Genomic DNA, 23,424 nt, shown 5'->3' with positions numbered 1-23,424 from the left:
CTGCTGCACACTTAGAAACCCTTCAGAGAAGGTTTTATAATTGAATTCTGCAGGAAACCCTCAGATTGGCATTGTGCACAACATGCTGAAATGATAGATTATGTCCCTAGGGCTTGGGCGTCTGTCATTTATGCCTTAGGTGGCCTTGACCTTGAGGAGGAGGAAACATTTATCGCCAACTGTGGGATGTAATTGTTCTGTAAAAATAGAACAGTGCTGTAAATGGCCATAAATAAAATTTATATACAGTAGATGAATTCTAATATGCAATAGACATGGAGAATTTTTAACACTTTTTCAGCTGAAGTCAGAGTGTTAATGTATTAAACATAGAATTTTAAACTCACTTTATGTTTTTTCAAGTTTTTTAGTATGTCATTCCCTCCCTTCCTGTCCCTCTCCTTCCCTCCCTTGCTTTTTTATCAAGTATTTTTACACTTAAATATTTTTAAAAGCACTGAAATACGCTTCTGTCATTCTTTACCCTGTCTCCCACACTTACCTTCCAACAGAGCCAAACACACAACAAAGATAGACACATTTTCTGTTCCTTCTTGGGTTAGGTAACCTAACCAGGTCCTCTGAAACCATTGCCAGATTTTCTGCTGTTGAGTCACCAAGTCGTTCCTCTCTTTTCTCACCTTTAGAGTACTCTGAAGGGGAATCACTTTTTTACATCGTGAGTCCAAGAGATGTTGTAGTGGCCAAGGAACGAGACCAAGATGATCACATTGACTGGCTCCTTGAAAAGAAGAAATATGAAGTACCCTTGATTTTACTTCTTTGAAAGTATTGACTCATCTACAGCATAGAAAGGATAAAATATTTTTGTAATAAATATTTTATGTAGTCAAAGTAGAGTATCCCAAGCCAAAAATATGTAGCAAGTTAATAACTTTCCAGTACTCCCTTCAGAAATTAGGGAACCAAAAGATTGCAATGGATTGACTGGCTTTACTGCTAAGTGAGGGAGGAGTTGGGTGTGGAAGGAGGAGGTGAGTTAGATCTAGACTGTTGGAAGTTTTATTTTTTTATTTTGTTCAAGGAAATTAAAATAGAGCTAGTATTTCAGGGGTGTCTATTTGGATTTAATGAAATCATTTATTTTATGCTTATCACATTGCTACTCACTTAGGATGATTTGAACTACCAGTTTGGATAGAATGATGTTGTCCACTTCATTGAGTTTTGGCTTAGATTAATTTGAATAGATAATGCCCAATATCACTTAAAAAAAAAAAAAAGAAAAAAACCATTTTTCAACTTTAATAGCTACAAAGTTATGTTATGTAGATGGGCTTATATACTAATTTAAAACAGCATCAACAATAAATAGTGTACGTATTTGTTGCGCTAAGTTTGTAACCATCTGAAAGGATTTGAGAAAAAGAATTTTTTTCATTTATAAACCATTTAAAGTCCAAGTATCGATAGCTACGTCATAACCCAGTTATTACCATGTTACTTTAAATCCAGTAGTTTCTCAGAGAAGTAATTGTATGTTTTACACATTTCTGTTAATGTAGTACTTGTAAACTTTCCAAAATTAAAATCAGAGATTTTTCAAAAACTTAGTTTTAGATATACATAAACATATGCATATAGTTCACTTTTGTATTGAAACATAAGGGAGAATGCTCCTTTATCAATATGTGTCATAAAGATTTAGAAGACAGCTGCCTTTTTATGTATGGAGACTAGGAGACTTTGTTGTATTTTGATTTGTGTCTGAAATGTGATTCCAGTGTCCTAATGAGGAAATGAATTCAAATGGAAGTAGGAGAAGTCTTCATTTTGGTTGACTGCCTTTGAGTTTGAATTCAGTGAGGTTCATTCAACCATAGTATTAAGAATTCCAGTGCTTCAAGCAAAAGCCATGGGAAAATGGAACTTTATTCGTGTAGTGCAGAATGCTAAACCATAATAACTGTAGTGTTTATAACCTTGATATCTTTTCTCTCCCACCTTCTCCCATTTTCCCTCCCTCCTTTTCTGCTTTTTTTTTTTTTTTTTTTAAATCATCCTTATGTTTGGAATATAGGAAGCATTGATGGCAGCTGAAATTAGTCAAAAAAATATTAAAAGACATAAGATTCTGGTAAGTATGCAATTTGTTATTTGAAGCGTAACTTTATCTTTCAATAAGTTATAGTGAGACTGAAAATAATTTGAAAAGAACAGGTTTTTCCTATCTTTTGAGAATTTATTTTAAACTAATTCCCTAACCTGTGAGGTCAAAATATTTTATTTTATCGAATCAGTTTCTGCTTGTAAACAAGAGACTTGAACGCTTGCTAGAAGGCAAGTTTAGGTAATTTGGAAACTGTATCTGTGAAAAACACTTCAAATACAGATGTGTATGAAAGTTTCTCTAAATCATAGATAAAAATCACATTATCACAAAATTTATCAAAAGAGAGGTTTCATAAAACTGCATTGCTTTGGTGTTTCCATAATAACAGACTCAGTTGATTTTGTTATGGAAACTAATCTAGAACATCAAATACATTTTTAATACATTTTGGACTCAGGAAAAATAGAGTGACTGAAAGCCCCTTTCTTTGCTAACTGTGATAGCGAATGTGCAGATGGAGAGCAGAGAGGAGCTCATATCTTTCACATGTGAAGGGTCCTTGGAGACCATCTAGCCTAGTTCCCTTGTTTACAGGTGAAAACTGGAGGCTTAGTCTTTTATGGCTATTTGGGTTTCAGCACAAATTCTTTCTGCCTACATTTTCCCTACTGTAAACTTCTCTGTAAAACTCCACACTAAAGCCTGAATTGCCAAAGAGTGCAGAAGCAAAATAATTTAGGAATAACAGGAGAAGAGAAAACCAGAGCATCTTAAAAAAAAAAAAAAAATCCAGCCAAAATTGTGGAGAATACGCAAGGATTCTCTAGAATTGGAACAGAGTGCATTCCGGCCCTTAGAGTAGTTAATATATGCGAAGATGCAGAGATGTGAAACAGCTTGGCCTGCTTGGTTATGTGGGCAGTTGAGGGCTTTTATTTTATTTTTATTTTTTTTTATTTTTGAGATGGAGTTTCACTCTTGTTGCCTGGGCTGGAGTGCAGTGGCGCAGTCTCAGCTCACCGCAACCTCTGCCTCCTGGGTTCAAGTGATTCTCTTGCCTCAGCCTCCCGAAAAGCTGGGATTACAGGCATGCTCCACCACCCCCGGCTAATTTTGTATTTTTAATAGATATGGGATTTCTCCATGTTGGTCAGACTGGTCTCAAACTCCCGACCTCAGGTGATCCTCCTGCCTCAGCTTCACAAAGTGCTGGGATTACAGACATGAACCACTGCACCCGGCAGTTGAGGGGTTTACTACACAGGTAGCAAAGACCAGATCCTGAAGTGCCATTCATAATTGAGAGCTTGGTTCTCTCTTGGAATATCTAGAAGTCAATTTAAGCTTTCAGACATCAGATTTCCCTGTTAGAAAGATTCTCTGATGGAGATGGGGCCAGAGGAGGGCCAGCTGAGATGGAGATCAATCAGGAGGCTTCCTAATCTGGGTGGAAAGTGGTGAGACTTACACACAATCAGGAGGATTGGAGAGGTGAAGATAGATGGAAGATACAGTAAATTTGAATCTTTGGGATATGGTGACTGATGCTGTGTGGATGAGAGAATAAGAATAAAAATCGAGACTGACTCCCAGGCTTTGGGCTTGGGACTCTGGTTTGGTGCTGCTGTTCACTGATTGATAGAGATACCCTTTGGAAGGAGGAGCAGGACTGGGAGAATTGATGAGTCCTGTTTTAAACACATTAGTTTCAGGCATCTGTGGGACATCGTAGTGGAGCCCAGGAAAGAAATTTGGACTCAGAAATAGATTTGGGAGAATTATCAGTAAACAAGTGTTACACAAGTTTGGATCAGCCCACACGGGGTGAGTGTTATGAACAGAGGACCATGAATGGAACCATCAGGAATGCCGTCATTAAAGGGATGATGCATACATAGTAGATTTGAAACAGCCAGAGCAAGGTCATTTCATGGGAGCTGAGAGAGGAGAGAACTCCAGGGTAAAGAGAGTTAAATACTTGAGTAGTGGAGGTAAGCAGGTCAGAAGGTTAAGACGAAGTCAGCTGGTCAGTTGTACACTGGATTTGGTAATATGAAAGTAGTGAATTTTCTGTATGTGTATTATTTATTCTCAACATGTTAATAGGGAATGAAAAGTGAATAGGAGATTATAAAGATAGACTATCAGGTTAGCTGTGAAGGGGAAGAGGGTGAAGGCTGTAGCTGGGGGCTATGGCATCGTGAGATGATGGTAGTTTTTGGGTATTTTATGTAAGAGAGGCAATTAAACATGCTTATGCTGAGGGAAAAGAGGTAAAATAGAGTTGACATAAAAGGTTGATGTAAAAGGAGGAGGAGGAGTGCAGGATAAGCTCCACAGTGGAGAAGCATGGTCACAAGGATTGACTCTGAAAAGGAGACGTTCTTTCTCTGAACCTTGGTGGAAAGATCCTGTGTAGAATTGTTATGTGTGATCTGTTTCCAGAAAAATAAGAAAGTTAGACACTCTTTCTTCACTTGATTTCTCATATAGTAGTTATTAAAGTAATAATTTAATAAACTAAAAATGATGGGTATTTTCCTTCACTGTTGAAATGGGCATGTCCTATACATTAGTCCTATACATTAGTTATGAATAGATTTTTTTTCTCTTAGCATGATGTAATTTCATACCAGACATGCAGAGAAGGAATGGGCTGCTGCCACTTTTTTTTTTTTTTTTTTTTGCCATACAAGAAGGTGTTTCACATGCATCTTTTTGTATGTAAAGTAGAAATTAAAATCCAACTTTTGTTATATAGAGAGAGTTTAAGCTCCTGGTGAAATACTTTTAGGTGCAAATAGTATATGAGAAGATTAGTCATAGGGAGCTCAAGCAAAAACTGTCCTCTCATGCCTCTGGTGATGTTGGCCACTCCAGATCCTTTCAGAACAGAGGTAGAATAAGCAAATAAACATGAATACTCTGAAGCCAGTCACTTCCCTGCTGTCAGCCCAGTTTCTTCTCCTGTAAACGGATGGGTTTGAATCACAGGTTTTTCTGAGTTCAGTTTTCCTTTAATATTTCCTATTTCCCTTTAATATGATAGTCATTATTTCATTTTTCTTATACCATCTTTTCAGACTTGGGGTAGAAGAAGCAGGTAGCTTGCATTCTACAGATGAAGACGCAGGAAACAGAATTTTATATCCATTGACAATGTGGAACTGTTGGATCATGTTTCTAATATTGAATACCACCTTTATAAAAAAATCTCTTAAAGGGGGCAGATTAGGAAGCTTTAAAATACTAACATTATTTACTTTTTTTAATGACCTGACCTGTGAATTCTAAAATCTATGAAAATACAAATACATTTAAATATGAATATGCTTAAGAAGCAAGCATAATTACATAAAGCAAGATAAGAGTATAAACAGGTTAGTCAGTAGTGCCAATAGGATCCTAATGTTGTGCTGTGTGCAGAAACTGAGACTCAACTTTTTAGTTATTCTGATTAAATTTTGACATTTCTTCATTTGACTTTCCCTAGGATATTGGCTTGGCATATATAAATCACCTGGTGGAGAGAGGAGACTATGACATAGCAGCACGGTAATGATGACATTTTCAATTATTTTTAATATAAATAGAATTGAGCATTGCTAGCAATACAAATAAGCCATTCTTTGCAGTTGACATTTTATTTTTGTACATCTTTCTAACAAGGGTAATTTTTGAATATTACTTTTGAACTACAGTTTTTGAATATTAATGATTTCAGGTATATTATTTTCCCAACTATTTCATTTTTACCAGAGGAGAATTGTTTTTCTCGTTATTTAATGAGAAAGGTATCAAGAACCATGAAGGGTCTCAGATTTTACCTATTTACGTCTAACAAATTAGCTTGTCATTTTCCTGGTTGCTGGCAGAACACAAGAGACTCCCGGGGCAGATCTAAAGGACTCTCTGAGCAATAGTAGCAGCCAAGGTACTACTACAACAATAGCAGTCAACCAGAGTGTCAACATTTGCCCCAGTCCCCAAGCCCCAATTCCCACAATGCAACAGAGGGTGGACGTGCAGATCCTGCCCATGCAGTGGGCTGTAATACGGGAGAGGACCCCTGAGCTTAGGGTATCTGAATCTTTTCTAGTGACCAGGAACCCCATGTATTAGTACATTCTCACGCTGTTAGTAAAGACCTACTCAATACTGGGTAATTTATAAAGGAAAGAGGTTTAATTGACTCACAGTTCAGCATGGCTAGGGAGGCCTCAGAAAACTTACAGTCATGGCAGAAGGGGAAGCAAACGTGTCCTTCACAACGCAGGCAGGAAGGAGAAGAACGAGAGCCCAATGATGGAGGAAGCCCCTTGTAATACCATCAGAACTCGGGAGAACTAACTCACTATCATGAAAACAGAATGGGGGAAACTGTCCCCATGATTCAGTTTTCTTCACCTGGTCCCTCCCATGAAATGGGGGGATTAATGCTAACTACAATTCAAGGTGAGATTTTGGTGGGGACACGGCCAAAGCCTATCTCCCTGCCTGCCCGTTGTCCCAGAAGGCATCATTTTACCTTGATTGTACTGGGCAGTAAGAAACCTTCCCTTTCCTCTGGAGTTTGCTTTGTAAGCATCCTTGGAAGATAGTCCAGAACAAAGTGCCTCAGTTTATGATTCAAAGAAAATTTTCCCAACCAGAGGATGACAATTAAATAGAAGTGACCAGACCACAGCATCCTGGGTTGCAGAGGTCTGTGATGGGCAGAACACGTAAACGTTATGCAGTGGTGTGCACGTCTGTGTGAGTGGTTCCCACTGGAACTGGGCAGTGCCCACTGCGTGACTGAATGGCAGCCCTGAAAGAGTGGCCTCAAACCTGCTTCTGGTCCCCTGAGGTTATTTAAGAAAATGTGTTTCTTTGATATGTAGAGTAAGGTTTCATTCATACATAATCAGTCCTCCAGGTTATATAGTAGGATAGGATACTAATTTTCTGAAGTCTGATTTTGTAGTGCATAATTTAAAGCCATTCAGAAAGGATCTGGCACTTTGGGGTATGACGAGTTTTCTTCAAGGCAAGAAAGGTCCCCCGAAACCAGCAGTGCTCATCTGGATAAATGGGAAACTTAAAACAGGCAGATAGTTGGGAAAACCCCTAGTTGTAGTCTTCTGAAAATGATTCATCTTTATTTATAAGCTTTTTATATTAACTTTTATAAGTTGTGTTAACTTATGTATGCAACCAAATGAGTAACAGTAATACCTTTATGTTCATTGGTACTTGAGATAGAAATTCATCAAAACTCTGAGAAGAGAGATTTCTCTAAACCTCTGTCTCTGTTTTTTTTTTTTTTTTTTTTTTTGCTCTCTTTCTCCCTGGGATGTTTTTACTGCCAGCAAATGCCAGAAAATTCTTGGGAAAAATGCAGCACTCTGGGAATATGAAGTTTATAAATTTAAAGAAATTGGACAGCTTAAGGTAAGCAAAGCCTTATTTTTAACTCTCAGTTTCTGCAAGTAGTATATTAATATTGCGATGGAAACAAAGATAATAGTACTCAGCTCTTTATTGGGAACTGATTATTATCTCAGATGGAAAGAAAAATCAAACTTTTAGAGATCAGTTTCAAAATATAAGCCTGGTGTAAAAAATATGCGTATATATAAAATTATATTACATATACAATGTGTTCACTTATCTCTTTCCAGTTCTGTGTTTAGATGACGTTTTCATGCTCTTTTTAATGACTTTTGAAAGAGATGGAATCTCATCCAATAGGTTATAAAGCATAAGACTTTTTTTAGATTTACTGAATAATTAATGTATTTTTCAAATAATATTTTACATGCTGAAAGATGGAAAAAATTAACCACCCAGCTCTCATGAATAATTTTGATGTTTCTTTTTTTAAATCTTTCAACTTGGTGCACAACATCCTAATCAATCAATAAAGTATTCTTATGTTTGTTTTAAACATTTAAAACATGTTCAGTATTTGTGGACCTTTTGAATGCTCTCTTGGAGTTATAAATATGCTTTAAAAATTCCCAGTTACTCAGCTTGTCAACCGTGTGACTCCTCCTCTGTCTGCCCTGTAAATGTCACACTTCTCATTGGATTTATTGGGCTGTTCTGGAGAACTTTATCCAGTCCTGCCTCCCTGTTTACTTTAATGGCTATGTAACTCGGACCTCTTTTTTGAATATCATGTCATGGCCATTTCTCCTCGAATATACTGCTGATAATGATAATTCAAGTTAATATAAATCCATTTCCTTCCCAAATTCAGTCCTTTTCCATTTAGTCTGTGTTTATGATACACAATATACCCATTCCCCAGGGCGCAAAGCCCACTGTTCTTGATTAGAACATATTACACCCCTCCTCATTCTGTTTAATCTCCACTTCTTGTCAGTTTTATCATGTCAATACCAGTCGGGTCTCTTCTCTTCCCCTGTGGTACCATTGCCTTCACTCTTGCCTGAGCCATTGCAAATGCCTTCTGATACATCTGTGGGCAGCCCTAGCCCAGAGTTATCTGCATCAAAAATAAGTCTTGACTCTCACTTCCCTAGTACCTGTTGCTTCCTTCCTGCCTATAGAATAAAATCGGAATTCCTCCCATGATCCTACCTCCCCTTCCTCTCCAGCCTCATCTCCCTTCAGTGATGTCATGTTGCATCTCTAGGCCCCTCTGACCTCCCTGCACACTGATGCATGTTCATGGCTCTGCGCCTTTGCTCATGCTATTCCCCCTGCCAGATATCCTGCCCCTCTCTTATTTTTTCGTGAGAAACCCAGGTCTTTAGTAGACAAGGTTCTCCTCTGCTGCTGCAGCACTATGCCGACCCTTCTGTTGTAACACTTACCACACAATACAGTTATTGTCTGTTTAATTGTCTGCATATCTTTCTTCTAGGACTTGTGAGCTCCTTGGGGATCGTGACCCTCTCTGTCCCCAGTATAAAGCATGATGATTGGATCGTAGGGCATTATAGTGACAGTATTTGGAAATGGACTTTTAAAACAGCACTGAAAATATCTGAAGAACACAAGATGTATTTTTCCTAATTTCAAAAGATGATTATGCATTGGTAAAGGTTGATAAACTCCAGTTGAAGGAAAGAAAGATGAATAGATTACCTATACTCCTCGATTACTTAAGAAGTTGACTTTTTTCATCTCTGTGACTTTATCCCTCCTATTATTTAGATTTCTATTAACTCATCAGGAAGAACAGAGAGATAAAGATTAACCAAGGCAACTTTTAAGTTCATTCATACATGTATATACTTTTGAAAACATATTATAATTTGTTGTTAGAAGGTAGTGTTCATTTAAATACTCTTCAGAACATTTTTTTCAGAGTACTGTATTGCCTCACATTTTTAAAGTAAAAATATACTTTATGTTTTCTGCATAATTGGAATGCAGTTTTGTTTTGCCATTTCTTAAAGGATTTTTTTTTTCCTTTTCCTTACCTAGGCTATTAGTCCTTATTTGCCAAGAGGTGATCCAGTTCTGAAACCACTTATCTATGAGATGATCTTACATGAATTTTTGGAGAGTGATTATGAGGTATGGTATTGTGATATGGTCATATTTACTTGTTCTCGATGGGAAGTGTTAGGAAATCTAGAAAGGAATACAATGGAGCAATGTCTGTAAAGGAAACAGATTTGTAGTTTGCATGTGGCAGGTGAAACTGAGCTAGAGAAACTCCAGTGATAACTCACGTTTATGTAGACAGTGAAAACACTTAGTCCTTGTGCATTTTAAGGAATTCCTTAAAGTTACCTTCTTTCTAGAACTAAAGAAAAAGAGCTAAGTACTGTTTTGTGGATTTCATAAATACAATAGCAGCTGCTGTTCCATCTTTGATATCATCCCAGAAGAAAGAGAATTATGAGTGTTCTGTGAAAATGGTGGAGAAGAGTGCAAACTTTCTTTACAAATGCTAAAGTATATTATAATTTTCCTATTTTTAAAGTAATGTAATTTAAGCATTTTTAAAAATGTATTGTTTTTATGATTCTGTTACAGTTCTTGCACATGATTGAACTCTTACTTTTTCATGAAACTTTTAAAAATCCTGTATCGTCAAAGTTATCCTGTTGATTTCCTATCTGGAACACTTTTTACTAAGATGGAAAGAAACAAGCATGACTTAACCTTAGAGATTGTAGATGTTTTCTCATGAATGTTTTAGGATGTCTGTCTGGTCAGTACTGTTAAGGAGGCTGTAAATAATTTGTTTTTATTTTCATAAGCTCTTATAAATAATTCATATTTTACCTTCCCTTATTCTCAGCTTAATACTTAATTTTGAATTAAATTGTCACATAATCATTCAAATAGCTGTGTTCCCTAACAACACTTTTGATCACATATTATGTGGAGAGAAATTTTGTGTTGCTAAGCAGAGCACTGAAGGTCAGATTACAAAAAACAAACTGTACTTCTCTGGAATATTGACTTCTCAATTTTTTTTTTCTCCCTAAAAAGATTTGAAGTAGTGTTGGAGGTAAAGGTGCTTCATGACTTCTTTTTATGGGGTTTCTAGTCATATGCCTGTAGCTTTGCCTATTAATTTACAACCCAGCAGAGTTATATTAAACAGTTAAGCTTTGTTTAATATTAATGACAAATGTATAAGTATGTTAAAAATGGGATGATTTCTATGGCATTTCGTTTCATGAGTACTTTCAAGACTTTTACTTATTATAATAGGCACTGAGGTTTTCTATAACTTTGCTCATTCAATCATAACAGGTCCCTAGTACCTGTGTCCTCTAATTAATAATAATGGCCACAGGATAGATTTTATAAATATTTCTTGGGTAGCACATTTATTCAGGGGTACACAAAGCCAGTTAAACAGAGAGACGCCTGACATGAAATATGATAGATGTTTATTTCAGTTTATGGTGGAGTCGTCATGCTTTTATCACACAAGATGTTTGGTCATTTTGTCTTATTTTATGTTTGAAGTTGGCAGCACCATGAGGCCCTTGCATGATAGTGAAAAGAAAAAAATGGGGCCAAACTTCCTTCTTTCCCTGAGCATTGTTATGAATGGTCTAGAGGCTACTGTGAGCTGCTGGTATTGGGGTAGAAATCTTTTCAGACTATTTTATCTTATGTAGTCTTAAGAAAACAGGGCTGTCGCAGTGGCTTACATCTGTAATCCCAGCACTTTGAGAGGCCAAGGTGGGAGGATTGCTTGAGCCCAGGAGTTCAAGACCTGCCTGGGTAACATAGTGAGACCTGTCTCTACAAAAAAACTACAAATTAGCTGAGTGCCGTGACATATACCTGTATTCTCAGCTATTCAGGAGGTTGAGGTGGGAGGATCACTTGAGCCCAGAGGATGAGGCTGCAGTGAGCTGTGATGATGCTACTGCACTCCAGCTTGGGTGACAGAGTGAGACCCTTTCTTACAAAAAGAAAGAAAGAAAGGCCGGGTGTGGTAGCTCACACCTATAATCCCAGCACTTTGGGAGGCTGTGGGAGGTTGAGGCAGGCGGATCATAAGGTCAGGAGATGGAGACCATCCTGGCCAACATGGTGAAACCCCGTCTCTACTAAAAAAGAAATACAAAAATTAGCTAGGCATGGTGGCATGCACCTGTAGTCCCAGCTACTCGGGAGACTGAAGCAGGAGAATCACTTGAGCCCAGAAGGTGGAGGTTGCAGTGAGCCAAGATCGCACCACTGCACTCCAGCCTGGGTGATACAGCAAGCCTCCACCTCAAAAAAAAAAAAAAAAAAAAGAGAGGAAGAGAGAGAGAAAGACAAAGAAAGAGGGAGAGAAAAAGAAAGAAAAGGAAGGAAAGAAGGGAAGGAAGGAAGGACAAGGAAAGGGAAACAAAGGGAAGGAAAGAAAGAGAGAAACTTGATCTGAAATAATATTTTGGTTCTACAAACATTTTAATGTTCTGATTGAATCCGTTCCCCAAATTTCTGAAGTAAAATATCAATCATGTTAATATATAAGAAGGTTGCAATCTAAATGGAAAATATGTGGTCTTTTGTTCTGGTCTCTTGCCATCCTTCCAGGGGTTACTTTGGTAGAAATTGGGTAGAACTTTAATGAAAACTGTATTACTGATTCTTCTGCGATTTTCTTACCAAATCCTGATGCATTACAGAAGCAACTTCTATCACACTGTTTTCATTTCTAAATATTATTTAAACAAATTCACAGTAGTTCATTGAAGTATTAATGGAGTTATTTAATAGTAATAATGTACTTTTTTTTAATATAAACCAAAAAGTGACTGAGGCAGATCTCAATTGATTTAAAGGTTTATTTTGCCAAGGTTAGGGACATATTTGGGGAAAAGAAACAGGGTCTGTGTCCTGTGCTTTTTCCAGAGAGAGTGTTGAGGACTTCAAAATGTAAAGGGGAAAGAGCAAGCAGGAAGAGAAGGAGGAAATTTTAAAAATAAATAAATAAATAAATAAATAAATAAATAAATAAATAAATAAATGGGGGCGAGTAGGCAGTGAGGCTCTGATTCGCTCAGGGAATCTACATTTTACATGTAAAGAGAGAGAAGTGGGGAAAAAGTCAATTATGCATTCATCTCTTGCTCAGTAGATCTACCTTTGACATGAATAAAAGAAGCATGTGAAATGACAGCTCTCTGGGAACAAAAGGAAGGCAGTTTTTGCATGACTCAGTTCCCTTAACTTTCCCTTTGGCCTAGTGAATTGGGGGTCCTGAGAATTTATATTCCTTTCACATTTAATAACGTGGACATTTTAAATTCTCTTTACTGTCTTACGGATATGTTTTTGTTCTAAACGTTGTCAGGGATCAGTAAGTAAACTGCTCCACCATATTTTGAGTTATAAAACATGAGGGCTAAAGTCAGGAATCGGGGAGTAGAGACTGAGCAAGATACTGGCCCAGAATCAGCTCTGGGAGGAAAACAGGATCAAATCAGGGAACCACAAAATTTGAGATCTAGAGATAGCCAGAATAAGAGCCAGGGGATAAGACTTGAGCCAAAGTCCCAAATTCCAACATAAAACTGGCATTAGAAGCCAGAGTGGAAGGAGGACCAATTTGGCGACTTGTTAAAGGTATAGAGTGCTGGACAGTTTCATTGTGGGAGGAGCCATGTCCCAAGCAGGCTGCCTCGTACAGTTGTGCTGGCTATACAGTGCACAACTGCATAACCAGTCACACCCAGCAGCCCAGGCCTAAGTGCATTAGAGGACTCTTGGTGGTGGGGAACGTAGCTGACTTGGGTAATATCTGTAAGATGTTAAAGCTGTCATTGAAACGTTACAGTTAGTCCAGAATGGGGATAGAGCAAGTCCAACCTAAACTCTTGTCCATGCAGTGAGACTTTATAGAAGGAACAGGATACCTTTCTTAGTTGTACATTCCGTGAAACTAAGGACCGAAGTAGATGGCACAACCTACCTCCCAGGAATGCTAAATGGAGATTTATTGTACAATAATATTCCCTGCAACTCTTCACTACACCCAAACCCATAGTCTGAAAATTGATGAAATGTTTTTTGAACAAACCTTTAATTGTATAATTGTTTGGGCTGTTATGTGACTACAAGTGAATACTTTTAGGGATGGTTTAAATTGTTTGGTTTGTTTTAAGAATTTAGGAGAAACCAAACTCAGTTTCTCATGCTGTACTCTCACAACACAACACTTCTGTGACCAAATGTGTGGGTTTTTTCTGCTACAGACTAAGAAAGCAATTAGTTCTGCCGTGGACACCAGCTGGGTGTCCTCTAATTCAATTCAATTCTGACACTATCTACATGAAGATAGCATCAGATCCTGCAGGCTGAGGGCTCAGGCCCATAAGACTGCCCCCACTTCAGATGCACCAATCACAAGTTATAGGCTGTTACCTGTGCTTCTGACTGGTCAGCTATAAACTGGCATTCCCACTACCACCTCCTTAGATTTGACTCATTTGCTAGAGCAGCTCACAGAACTCAGGGAAACATTTTACTTATATTTACTGGTTTATTATAAAGAATATTGCAAAGGATACAGATGAACAGCCAAATGGATTAGATGCATTGGGCAAGGTATGTGGGAAGAGGCATGAAGCTTCCAGGCCCTCTTTGGGTGCACCATCCTCCAGGAACCTCCAGGTGTTGAGCTCTTGGGAGCTCTCCAAAGCCACTCCTTTTGGGTTTTAATGGAAGCTTCATTACTTAGACATGTTTGATTTAAATCATTGGCCATTGGTGATCGGCGTAACCTTCAGCCCCTCTCCCCTCCTTGCAGGTTGTGGGGCAGGGGTGAGGGTAGGGCTGAACAGTTTTCAACCCTCTAATCCTGCCTTGGTCTGTTCTGTGACCAATACCACCCTGGAGTTACCTAGCGGCTGCCAGCCACCAGTCAGCTCATTAGCATAGAAGAAGACACATCATTTTGGAGACTCCAAGGATTTTAAGAGTTATATGCCAGGAAACAGAAGGAGGACCAAATGTATATTTCATAATATCACAACTATTATTCTGTTGAATGAGTGTTCTTTTTTTGTTTTTCACCTTTGGTTAGGGTTTTGCCACTTTGATCCGAGAATGGCCTGGAGATCTGTATAACAATTCAGTCATAGTTCAAGCAGTTCGGGATCATCTGAAGAAAGATAGTCAGAACAAGACTTTACTTAAAACCCTGGCAGAATTGTGAGTATACTTAAGTGTTTCTTTTTCCATATCAGTCTATGTTGAAAAGTTTTTCATACTTTAGATTTAGCAAATAAGTGGAGAGGATGCATTGTATACCATTTCCTACATTCCCTCTTAGTAAAAACCTTCATAAACCTCAAATGAGTAGGAGAGAAGGACATATGTGAAACTGTACAATTGCAATGTAATCTAGTTCCCAGAGAAGAGAAACCCTAACGTGCAGCGCTTAGGAGAGGCAGTGGTTAGGAAACAAAAGGGTGCCAAGTTAAAACTTGCATCACTCAAACATAACAGTTTCCCAATGAGCAAAGCTCTGGATTTTGCTCTTCTAGGGTCTTCAAGTCACTTAATTTAATTTCTCAATTGTCAATTCCTTATGGGATAATTTTAAGCTTTAAAAGAGATGTCATAATAGAGGACTAAGTGCATTGCCCTGACCCAGAGTCAGGGCTCAGAAAATGGCAGCTTGGTTAATATTTTTCATATTTGTTGGGCACATTCAGTGATGCAGACTTTGTGCGAGGTGCTTATGATACATAGATAAGATATGCTCTCAAGTACCTTCGATCTAGGGAAACAAGAAGTACACTGCAGGTCTAGCCAAGATGACCATCCCTGCATCCACCTCTCCTCAGTGCGCCCATCACCTCAGACCACTCCTCTCCTTTTTTCTTCTTTTGCCCAAAACCAAGAAAGGTATACCAAAATGACCTAGAACTCTGGACTGTATTGGATTTTCCACAGAGGAGGTTGTGTTTATGGCATTCTGAGTTGAAATGCTGATCATTTTCTCTTGGAAACGTTATCCTGTTAGATGCCCCTTAGAATCTGTAGTACTGTTCGTAATGGACCAACAGTACTGCTTCAGTGCAGTGAGCTCTCAAGATCTGGCTTAGGGACTTCATGTTAAAAACATTGTTTCGATGGAAAAACACATTTCAGTTAGACACAGCCCCTTTAAAATCAGCTTTTGGAATATTAGCCATTTGTCAGCTGAATACTGCTTGTAAGAATTGGAACGCATGTTTCTATTACCAAAATGAGAACTTCATCCTGGATCCTAGTTTCTTTGCTATATAGATGTTTGTAAATCTTTTGAGGCTGAGACCCCCCAATAAAGACCATTTTTATTACTTGAATATTGTGAATTTTCTGAAATTTTGGCAACAAGAGAGGCAAAGTTCTGAGAAAGAAACACTTATTGGTCATATATAGTTAAATCCCAAGGAATTTTTTTTAAATAAAGTTAACTTTTCTCTCGAAAGGAGTGTTTCCATTTTTTTTTTTTTTTTTTTTTTTGAGGCGGAGTCTCGCTCTGTCGCCCAGGCTGGCGTGCAGTGGCACGATCTCGGCTCACTGCAAGCTCCGCCTCCTGGGTTCACGCCATTCTCCTGCCTCAGCCTCCCGAGTGGCTGGGACTACAGGCGCCTGCCACCTCGCCCGGCTAGTTTTTTGTATTTTTTTAGTAGAGACGGGGTTTCACCGTGTTCGCCAGGATGGTCTCAATCTCCTGACCTTGTGATCCGCCCGTCTCGGCCTCCCAAAGTGCTGAGATTACAGGCTTGAGCCACCACGCCCGGCCTATGTTTCCATTTTTAATAATGTGAACCATGATCTCTCTGTGTGTGTTTTCATTAGAGCTCTTGATGAATATTAATGTAAAAAATTTGTATTACCAGGTACACCTATGACAAGAACTATGGCAATGCTCTGGAAATATACTTAACATTAAGACATAAAGATGTTTTTCAGTTGATCCACAAGCATAATCTTTTCAGTTCTATCAAGGATAAAATTGTTTTATTAATGGATTTTGATTCAGAGGTAATGTGCTTTTTATTTTAGTACTCTCAATTATTTTTACTATTTCAAGTATTTAATACTTAGATATCTATCCAAATGCTGGCTTGGTGAATGAATCACATAATTTGGTTGTATGCTGACAATCTTTAGAACCCTCTGACCCTCACTAGATGTTGTTATTTTAGTTGTTTGGCATTCAGGAATCCTTTTCTTAATGTGGTTATTCCGTGAAAGCAATTCAGATTTGATAGAGAACTTTTAAAGTTGTGTGTGTGCGCATATAAAGTAATTTCTTGCTAAAACAATTCGTATAATTGATAGAAACAAACCAGGTATATACTTTGACTCATTTATCCCTCCTAACCTGTGTTCCAGAATTTAAAAATTTAAAGTGAACTTCTGTCTTGACCCACTTATTACTATTTTATTTCTTGATGTTCACGTATCCACCATGTGGGATTTCCCCTGGTTTGAGTTGATGCTCATGTCCAGGACATATGGAATATGTTATTTTATTGTGTGACAAATTTGAATAACCTAATAACAAATTTAAGCAACCTAATGAGTGGACCCAGCCACAGTGCACATTGGCTCTTGCAAAGTGATGCAAGCTCTGTGTGTGTGTGTGTGTGTGTGTGTGTGTGTGTGTAAAAGAAATCTAATTACGGTCGGGTGCGGTGGCTCACGCCTGTAATCCCAGCACTTTGGGAGACCGAGGCGGGCGGATCACGAGGCCAAGAGATCGAGACCATCCTGGCTAATGCAGTGAAACCCTGTCTCTACTAAAAACACAAAAAATTAGCCGGGCATGGTGGCAGGCGCCTGTAGTCCCAGCTACTCGGGAGGCTGAGGCAGGAGAATGATGTGAACCCAGAAGGCGGAGCTTGCAATGAGCCGAGATTGCTCTACCACACTCCAGTCTGGACGACAGAGCAAGACTCCGTTTCAAAAAAAAAAAAATCTAATTACAATTGCTCATGACAGAAATAATGAGGTTTATAAACAGTGTTCTTATTCAAAAAATTGAAATTTTAGATAAACCTAAAAGTAGAACCCTAAAGGCTCCAAAAGGATTAATGCATTTTTCAGTTATATTGTACTGTATTTAGAGATATTGTGTGCTATGTTAATCTCCACCAACTTAATTTAGATAGAAGCTAGATCTATCTTTTTTTCTCAAAGATGTTTTAGCCCTTTTTAAAATACTGAGTCAAGTCTTTAGGGACTACAGATTTGCAAAGAATTATGTAGCTCCAAGGAAGTTCAGGTAGAGAGGCTCTGCTTGTCTAGCAGAGGATGAGATGCTTATGTAAAAATTAATTACATTTTCCTCATATCTAGTCTCCCCTCATGCACCCCCCTCCATTGTTCTCCAGAGCTTCGTTTTGCATATGTAGCTGTGGAAAAAAGATGAATGAGCTGAAACTAATTGCTATTCCAGAATGTGATCCAGATGTAAGGAATCAGTCTTCTGGTTAGAGGAGACCTTAGGAGTAATCTACTCCAACACCCTCGTATTTCAGAGAACAAAAGTAACATTTGGAGCAGACAGCTAAGTAGCAGCAGAGTCCGGAACAAGGCCCAGGTGTTCTGTGTGAGGCTCAGTCTAGTGTGCTGTTTTCCCTCTTCCTCTTGACATAAACTGTCTAATTTGTGTTTCCCGAATGATAAAAGTGGCTAAAGTAAATTCTGAACGTTCGAAAGCTTTATGTCATTATGAAACTTCAAGTATCTCATTCTCTTTCTGGCTCTTATATTCCCTTCTCCTCATAAAGCCAGCTCCTTCTGTCTGTGGAGTCTCATAGGGAGACTAGGTCAAGGTTCAAGTAACCAGAAGAAAAGCTCATTTTCTTGATATACTGGTAAAGAGATGCTCTCCATAACTACTGAGAGTCTCATGAGAAGCTGTGAAAGTATCCAAGACATTGAGGGTGGGGGACTAGGATATAGGCAGTCAAGATGTTTTGTATTTGGTAAATTATAGCAAAGCACCATTTTAGTAGTATGCAAAACACATAGACTTCAGATTGAGATGCATTTGAAAATGCATTTCTTCACAAATATCATTTTCCATAAGGGCCATTGTAAAGCTAAGGACCTCTTTTAGTATACAAAATAAGCCCTCCACCTGTGAACGGTGGTAACTACACTGCATTGTGTTTAGTCTTCTCTTCTTAAATAATGGATTTCATTGACTGTGGCTTTTTTTTATATGTTTCAGAAAGCTGTTGACATGCTTTTGGACAATGAAGATAAAATTTCAGTGAGTGTCCTTTGTTTTTATATGTGTTACCAGATGAACGTCTGGGACTCCTATAACTGTGAAGAAGAGAGTTTATCAGATAATTTTGCAGCTGTCTTTCTATCCTCATAACTCCACCTTGAAACTTTTCTTTTTTATCTAGATTAAAAAGGTCGTGGAAGAATTGGAAGACAGACCAGAGCTGCAGCATGTGGTGAGCACGGCAGTCTCCTCCTATTGCCCTTTTGATTGACCAGTGAGTGAATCACCTTTCAGTAATGGTGCGAGGAGGATACTGGAGTGAATTCAAGGAGGTTGATATTCCAGTTGGAGGTTTCACCACAAACAATGTTCTGTAATTACCAAAATGCAGCATATGCTGTGAATTCAAGGTCAGGGATTAATTGTAGATCAGGCACTTGAATTTTGACCCACAATTGAATTGTGATGGAAAAAAGTCACCAATCTACTATATTACTATAATATAAATATATATAACATAGCTATATGTTTAACTATAATGAATGTTTTTGTGTTACGCTGTGTCTAGGAGTAAGCACTCTCCATCTGTAGCTGCCATTAAATATAACCATGGCGTACATCACAGTAAAGGCCAGTATGGCACTGCTGATACTGTAAACCAAGTTCTCCTGCTAAGGAAATGTCAGACAACCATTCCATATCCAGGACCACAGGGTAATAAAAGGGCAGAGCCTCTTTTGTCCCTCACCATGACAATAGCTAATTCCATTTTTCTTGTGTGCTACTGGTGGTTGTGCAATTAAGGCCTGTTATTCTAAATTTCTTTGGGGGGCTACTTTGATTCTCTGCATTGCATCATCATGAGAGTAAAGCAGGAATAGTTGTTTTATAAGTCCTTTAAAACTTATACAAGAGAAAACCTCAGCAGACATAAGGACTGTGGGACTATCAGTAGGACTATGGGTATCAGATACAATAAGTGCACTTGTGTCTCTGCCCGTCTCATTGTGCCCTAAGAAGAGGCTTAGGGAATAGAGCATTTTTTTCAAAAGTCAATTTTCTGCTTTGAAGCTTTTGAAGACTGCAGGAAGGGAATGAGAGGCATTTCTCTTTTGCTCAGATGCTATTGCTGCATTGTTCATGATTAGAAATCTCAAGATTATCTGCTTCTCCAAGCAAGGCTCCACACTGCTAGCCACCTTGGGAATTCATTTATGAAGCAGTGATTTCTGACCTACTTAAGCCACAAGACAGGATTACGGGCAGTAGCTATCTGTGTGACAGTGTAATCAGTGCAATGGTGAAGTAGTGGCACAGCCCACAGTAACATGGCTCATCTTCCCTGCCAGGCAATGTCTTGTCTCTATAAATTTGACTCAGCATTCATGTGACAGAGCCTCCCTGTCCTGTTTGCACTCTGGGAAACAGCACCACGTTTCCCCGCTCACACACTGACCCCAGTGCCAGTGGACTGGCGGTGGTGCTCATTAGACCTCGGCCTGGCACTTGAGTTCAGTCTACTGCTTGTACCGCTCCGTTTTGCCTTAGGAAGAGGTGAACAGGAAGCCTGAGGATTGGTTTCTTAAAGTGCATGTGTCCATGGTTAGGCCTCATTGTGACCAGATGCAACAGTGATGACAAACATCAGCGCGTTTACAGTCTCAGCTGCAGGGTGGGCTGGTGCTCTGTGTCTGTTATAAACCAATCGGCTTGGAAACAGCCACCCAAGGTTTAATGCACATTGTGGGATTGGTGATGAAGTCTTCCTGTCTTCAGTAGATTGTGGGGTTTTTGTTTACATTTAATATTCGGTAAACATTGAATTGTTTTCTTACTTCTGAGGACTGTATTGATAGACTTAATCTTGCCTGTGAGGAGAAAGTGAATTACTGATTTCCTCTGAAGTCGATTAACTTTTTTTCAGACAGCTAGGGTAAGGAATCAGTTTTGAAAACTGTTTCAGAACACCTGCATTCTTCTTGATTTTTACTTTGTATTTTTGTTTTTGATGTTACCAGTTTAGGCAGCATTTCATTTGAAGACTCAGCAACGAGGAGATGCAGAATGTATGGGAATGAGTTTAGTGCCCGCTACATGAGTTTTTAAGAACACACGTTTGTCCTAGGACTCTGCCCTCTTTTATATAAAATAATTTTTATGATCTGAGAAGACCACTCATCTTTTTACTTCTGAGCCAAAGCAGATGGCAGTGAAGATATTGACAATTGCTGTCATTAACGTTTCTGTAGTGCTTGGTGTGTGCTAAGTTCATTGGTTCTGAGTGATTTTGTAGTGACAACTCTTTTAATCGTCACAGTAACCCAATAAAATTTTTGTAGATAAACTGAGTCTCAGAGAGATTAGTGACTTGCCTAAGGTCACAGTTGGTACATGGCAGAGTCAGATTTTTGGGCCCTTCTAGAAAAAGTATCAGAATTCTTTGCTCTCCCAAAGTGTTTTCCTTTCCGCTTCTCCATCACCTAGTGGTTTTCCCTGAAGAGTGCTTCTCCCCCAACCTCTCCATGGCAGCTGTTTAGAGCTAAAAATAGCAATGTTAGGCAGGTATTGCTTTTCTTATTTTAGTGGGTCATGGCTTATCTTTTGTTCCTTTTAGTATTTGCATAAGCTTTTCAAGAGAGACCACCATAAGGGGCAGCGTTACCATGAAAAACAGATCAGTCTTTATGCTGAATATGATCGACCAAACTTACTTCCCTTTCTCCGAGACAGTACCCATTGCCCACTTGAAAAGGTAAGGCACAGACATCCCTGACTTGTACACTTTGGATGAAGAGGTTGTCATTGATGGTAAGTTGTTTGTCTTTCTTCTCTTCCTGTCTCTGCTCATCCATCCCTGTCCAAGGGGAAGACTGTTGCTCTCAAAGAAGTAGGTTTTTGCTGGGACTTTCTGTCAAGAAAAGGAGGTCTCATTGGATTAGACTTTGGTGAAGAGCTGAAGCGTTTCTGTGACAGGTTTAATTGGAAGAAGAACAGTTTAATCTAGGGCCTAGGACGTAATCAACCATCAAGCAAAAATGATATATTAGGAGTCTCAGTCCATCTCCCAGGGTCAGAGTGACACCTCAGAGTCAGAGCCTGGCAGGGAGACACAGACTGTCCTAAGCCAGTTGCAGTTGCTCCAGTCAGGAATCAGGTTTGATAAACCAAGGTCATAGCTTAGGTCCTGCATCCTGTCTTCTTTAAGTGTCTATCCTGTGTTTTTCTATATTTCTCCTACATTCCACTGTAATTATCTACTTACTAGTCTCTCTCTCCTGTAAATTCTTCAAAGACAAGGAATTTGTCTTACTCGTTTTGGTAAATTTAGTACCCACCCCACATTAGACATTTACTAAGTGTGTGTTTCATCATGAGTGAGAGAATGAATGAATAAATTAAATACATGCAAGGTCCTAGTTAGGGCTAAATAAGGACTAGTAAGTTTTATGAGACTGCTGTTTCAAAATAAACTGAAGTACTTAACTATATATGTGCTAACAACTGGGCAGCCTTAAAGGCAACAGTATTATGTCCCGCGGTTCTCGATACCATCTATCAGTAACATCTACAAATGTCTGACTAAAGTTGGATGGCTAGATACTTTTTAAAAGTTCGTTGTGTGGACCACCAAAATAAAAAAAAAAAGACATATTTGACCCATACGGGATATGTGCAAAGAAGCTGGATGATAACACAGTTTATGTACTTACAACTTCCATGTTTGCTTCTTTAGCCCGTGATGATTAAATGCATTGGAGTTACTGTGAACCAGTTTTAGCTCAATGGATTTTTAAAGTCTACAATTAATGAAAAAAAATCTTGCCTGCCTGTTAACTTATAAAACAACTTTAGTATTTTATATTTGTGGCCCTAAGACATTTTCTGAGGACTTAATTTAGAAATTCATTATCTTACTCTAAAAATAAATAAACAGATATTACCCTCTTCTCTCACCATAGGCCTTTATAATCTGGCGATAGAGTGAGAATTGTATTCTTTAAACAGTGTTCCTTCATTTGTTTCTCACTTTTCAAGAAAACATCGTATATTTGCAGAGAGGATGTGGCAGTCTCCTGAAGTCTCCAGTTGACCTCTGAGACAGAGAGGTCACATGTGGGTGATTAACAACCATTCTCATTCCCTAAGCACAAGGTGCAGAGGCACCACCCAGGTTCCAGTATCTTTATATTGCTCACACACTTTATGCCCACCTGGTTTAAAGTTTTTGGGTCTAGTAGCACTCAGTGGAAGACGCCTTGTTCCACCCAGTAGGGAGCAGCAGAACGTTGCAGACCTGCACGTGATGCTTCCTACATATATGGCCTGCTTAGAGCATGTGTGTAGACCTTGTAGAATTTTTCTCTCTGGGCCACTGAAAACACCATATTGAATGTAAAAGAACTCAGCACAAGCATAGTAAAACCAATTATGTTTTAAACACAGTTGTTTTTAAAAACTTGTCTCATGTGTCCCACTGAAAGAGAATTTTGAGCATGGATTAGAGGTGGTAATGGTGGAAACAGACCATTACGAGATAATCAAGTAGTAATCCATATTTTTAGGACTCCCTCAATGGGTTTTTGTGTTTCAGGTTATTGAGACTTTTTCATAAGAGATTATCTCTTTGTCAGGATCTATTGTGGGAAATCTGTATATTTGTAGAAAACATAGCACTCTACCCTATCAG

At 38.6% G+C, this 23,424-nt stretch overlaps 1 protein-coding gene across 1 annotated transcript in view; it reads left to right on the top strand.

The window, feature by feature from the left end:
* The window catches only part of VPS41 (VPS41 subunit of HOPS complex), a 192,334-nt gene that overhangs the window by 137,412 nt on the left and 31,498 nt on the right, over positions 1–23,424 (top strand). Inside the window, exons 13-22 of the mRNA XM_023226348.1 lie at positions 648–763; positions 2,042–2,098; positions 5,568–5,629; positions 7,426–7,507; positions 9,515–9,607; positions 14,580–14,707; positions 16,390–16,534; positions 18,735–18,776; positions 18,919–18,969; positions 21,352–21,489. Coding sequence (XP_023082116.1) covers positions 648–763; positions 2,042–2,098; positions 5,568–5,629; positions 7,426–7,507; positions 9,515–9,607; positions 14,580–14,707; positions 16,390–16,534; positions 18,735–18,776; positions 18,919–18,969; positions 21,352–21,489 — 914 coding nt within the window. The remainder of the gene's footprint in view (positions 1–647; positions 764–2,041; positions 2,099–5,567; positions 5,630–7,425; positions 7,508–9,514; positions 9,608–14,579; positions 14,708–16,389; positions 16,535–18,734; positions 18,777–18,918; positions 18,970–21,351; positions 21,490–23,424) is intronic.

Source organism: Piliocolobus tephrosceles, chromosome 8 (genome assembly GCF_002776525.5).
Source record: "Piliocolobus tephrosceles isolate RC106 chromosome 8, ASM277652v3, whole genome shotgun sequence".
NCBI classification, from domain to species: Eukaryota; Metazoa; Chordata; class Mammalia; order Primates; family Cercopithecidae; genus Piliocolobus; species Piliocolobus tephrosceles.
The sequence above is the reverse complement of the archived record's forward strand: the minus strand, read 5'-3'. Positions and strand labels throughout refer to the sequence as shown.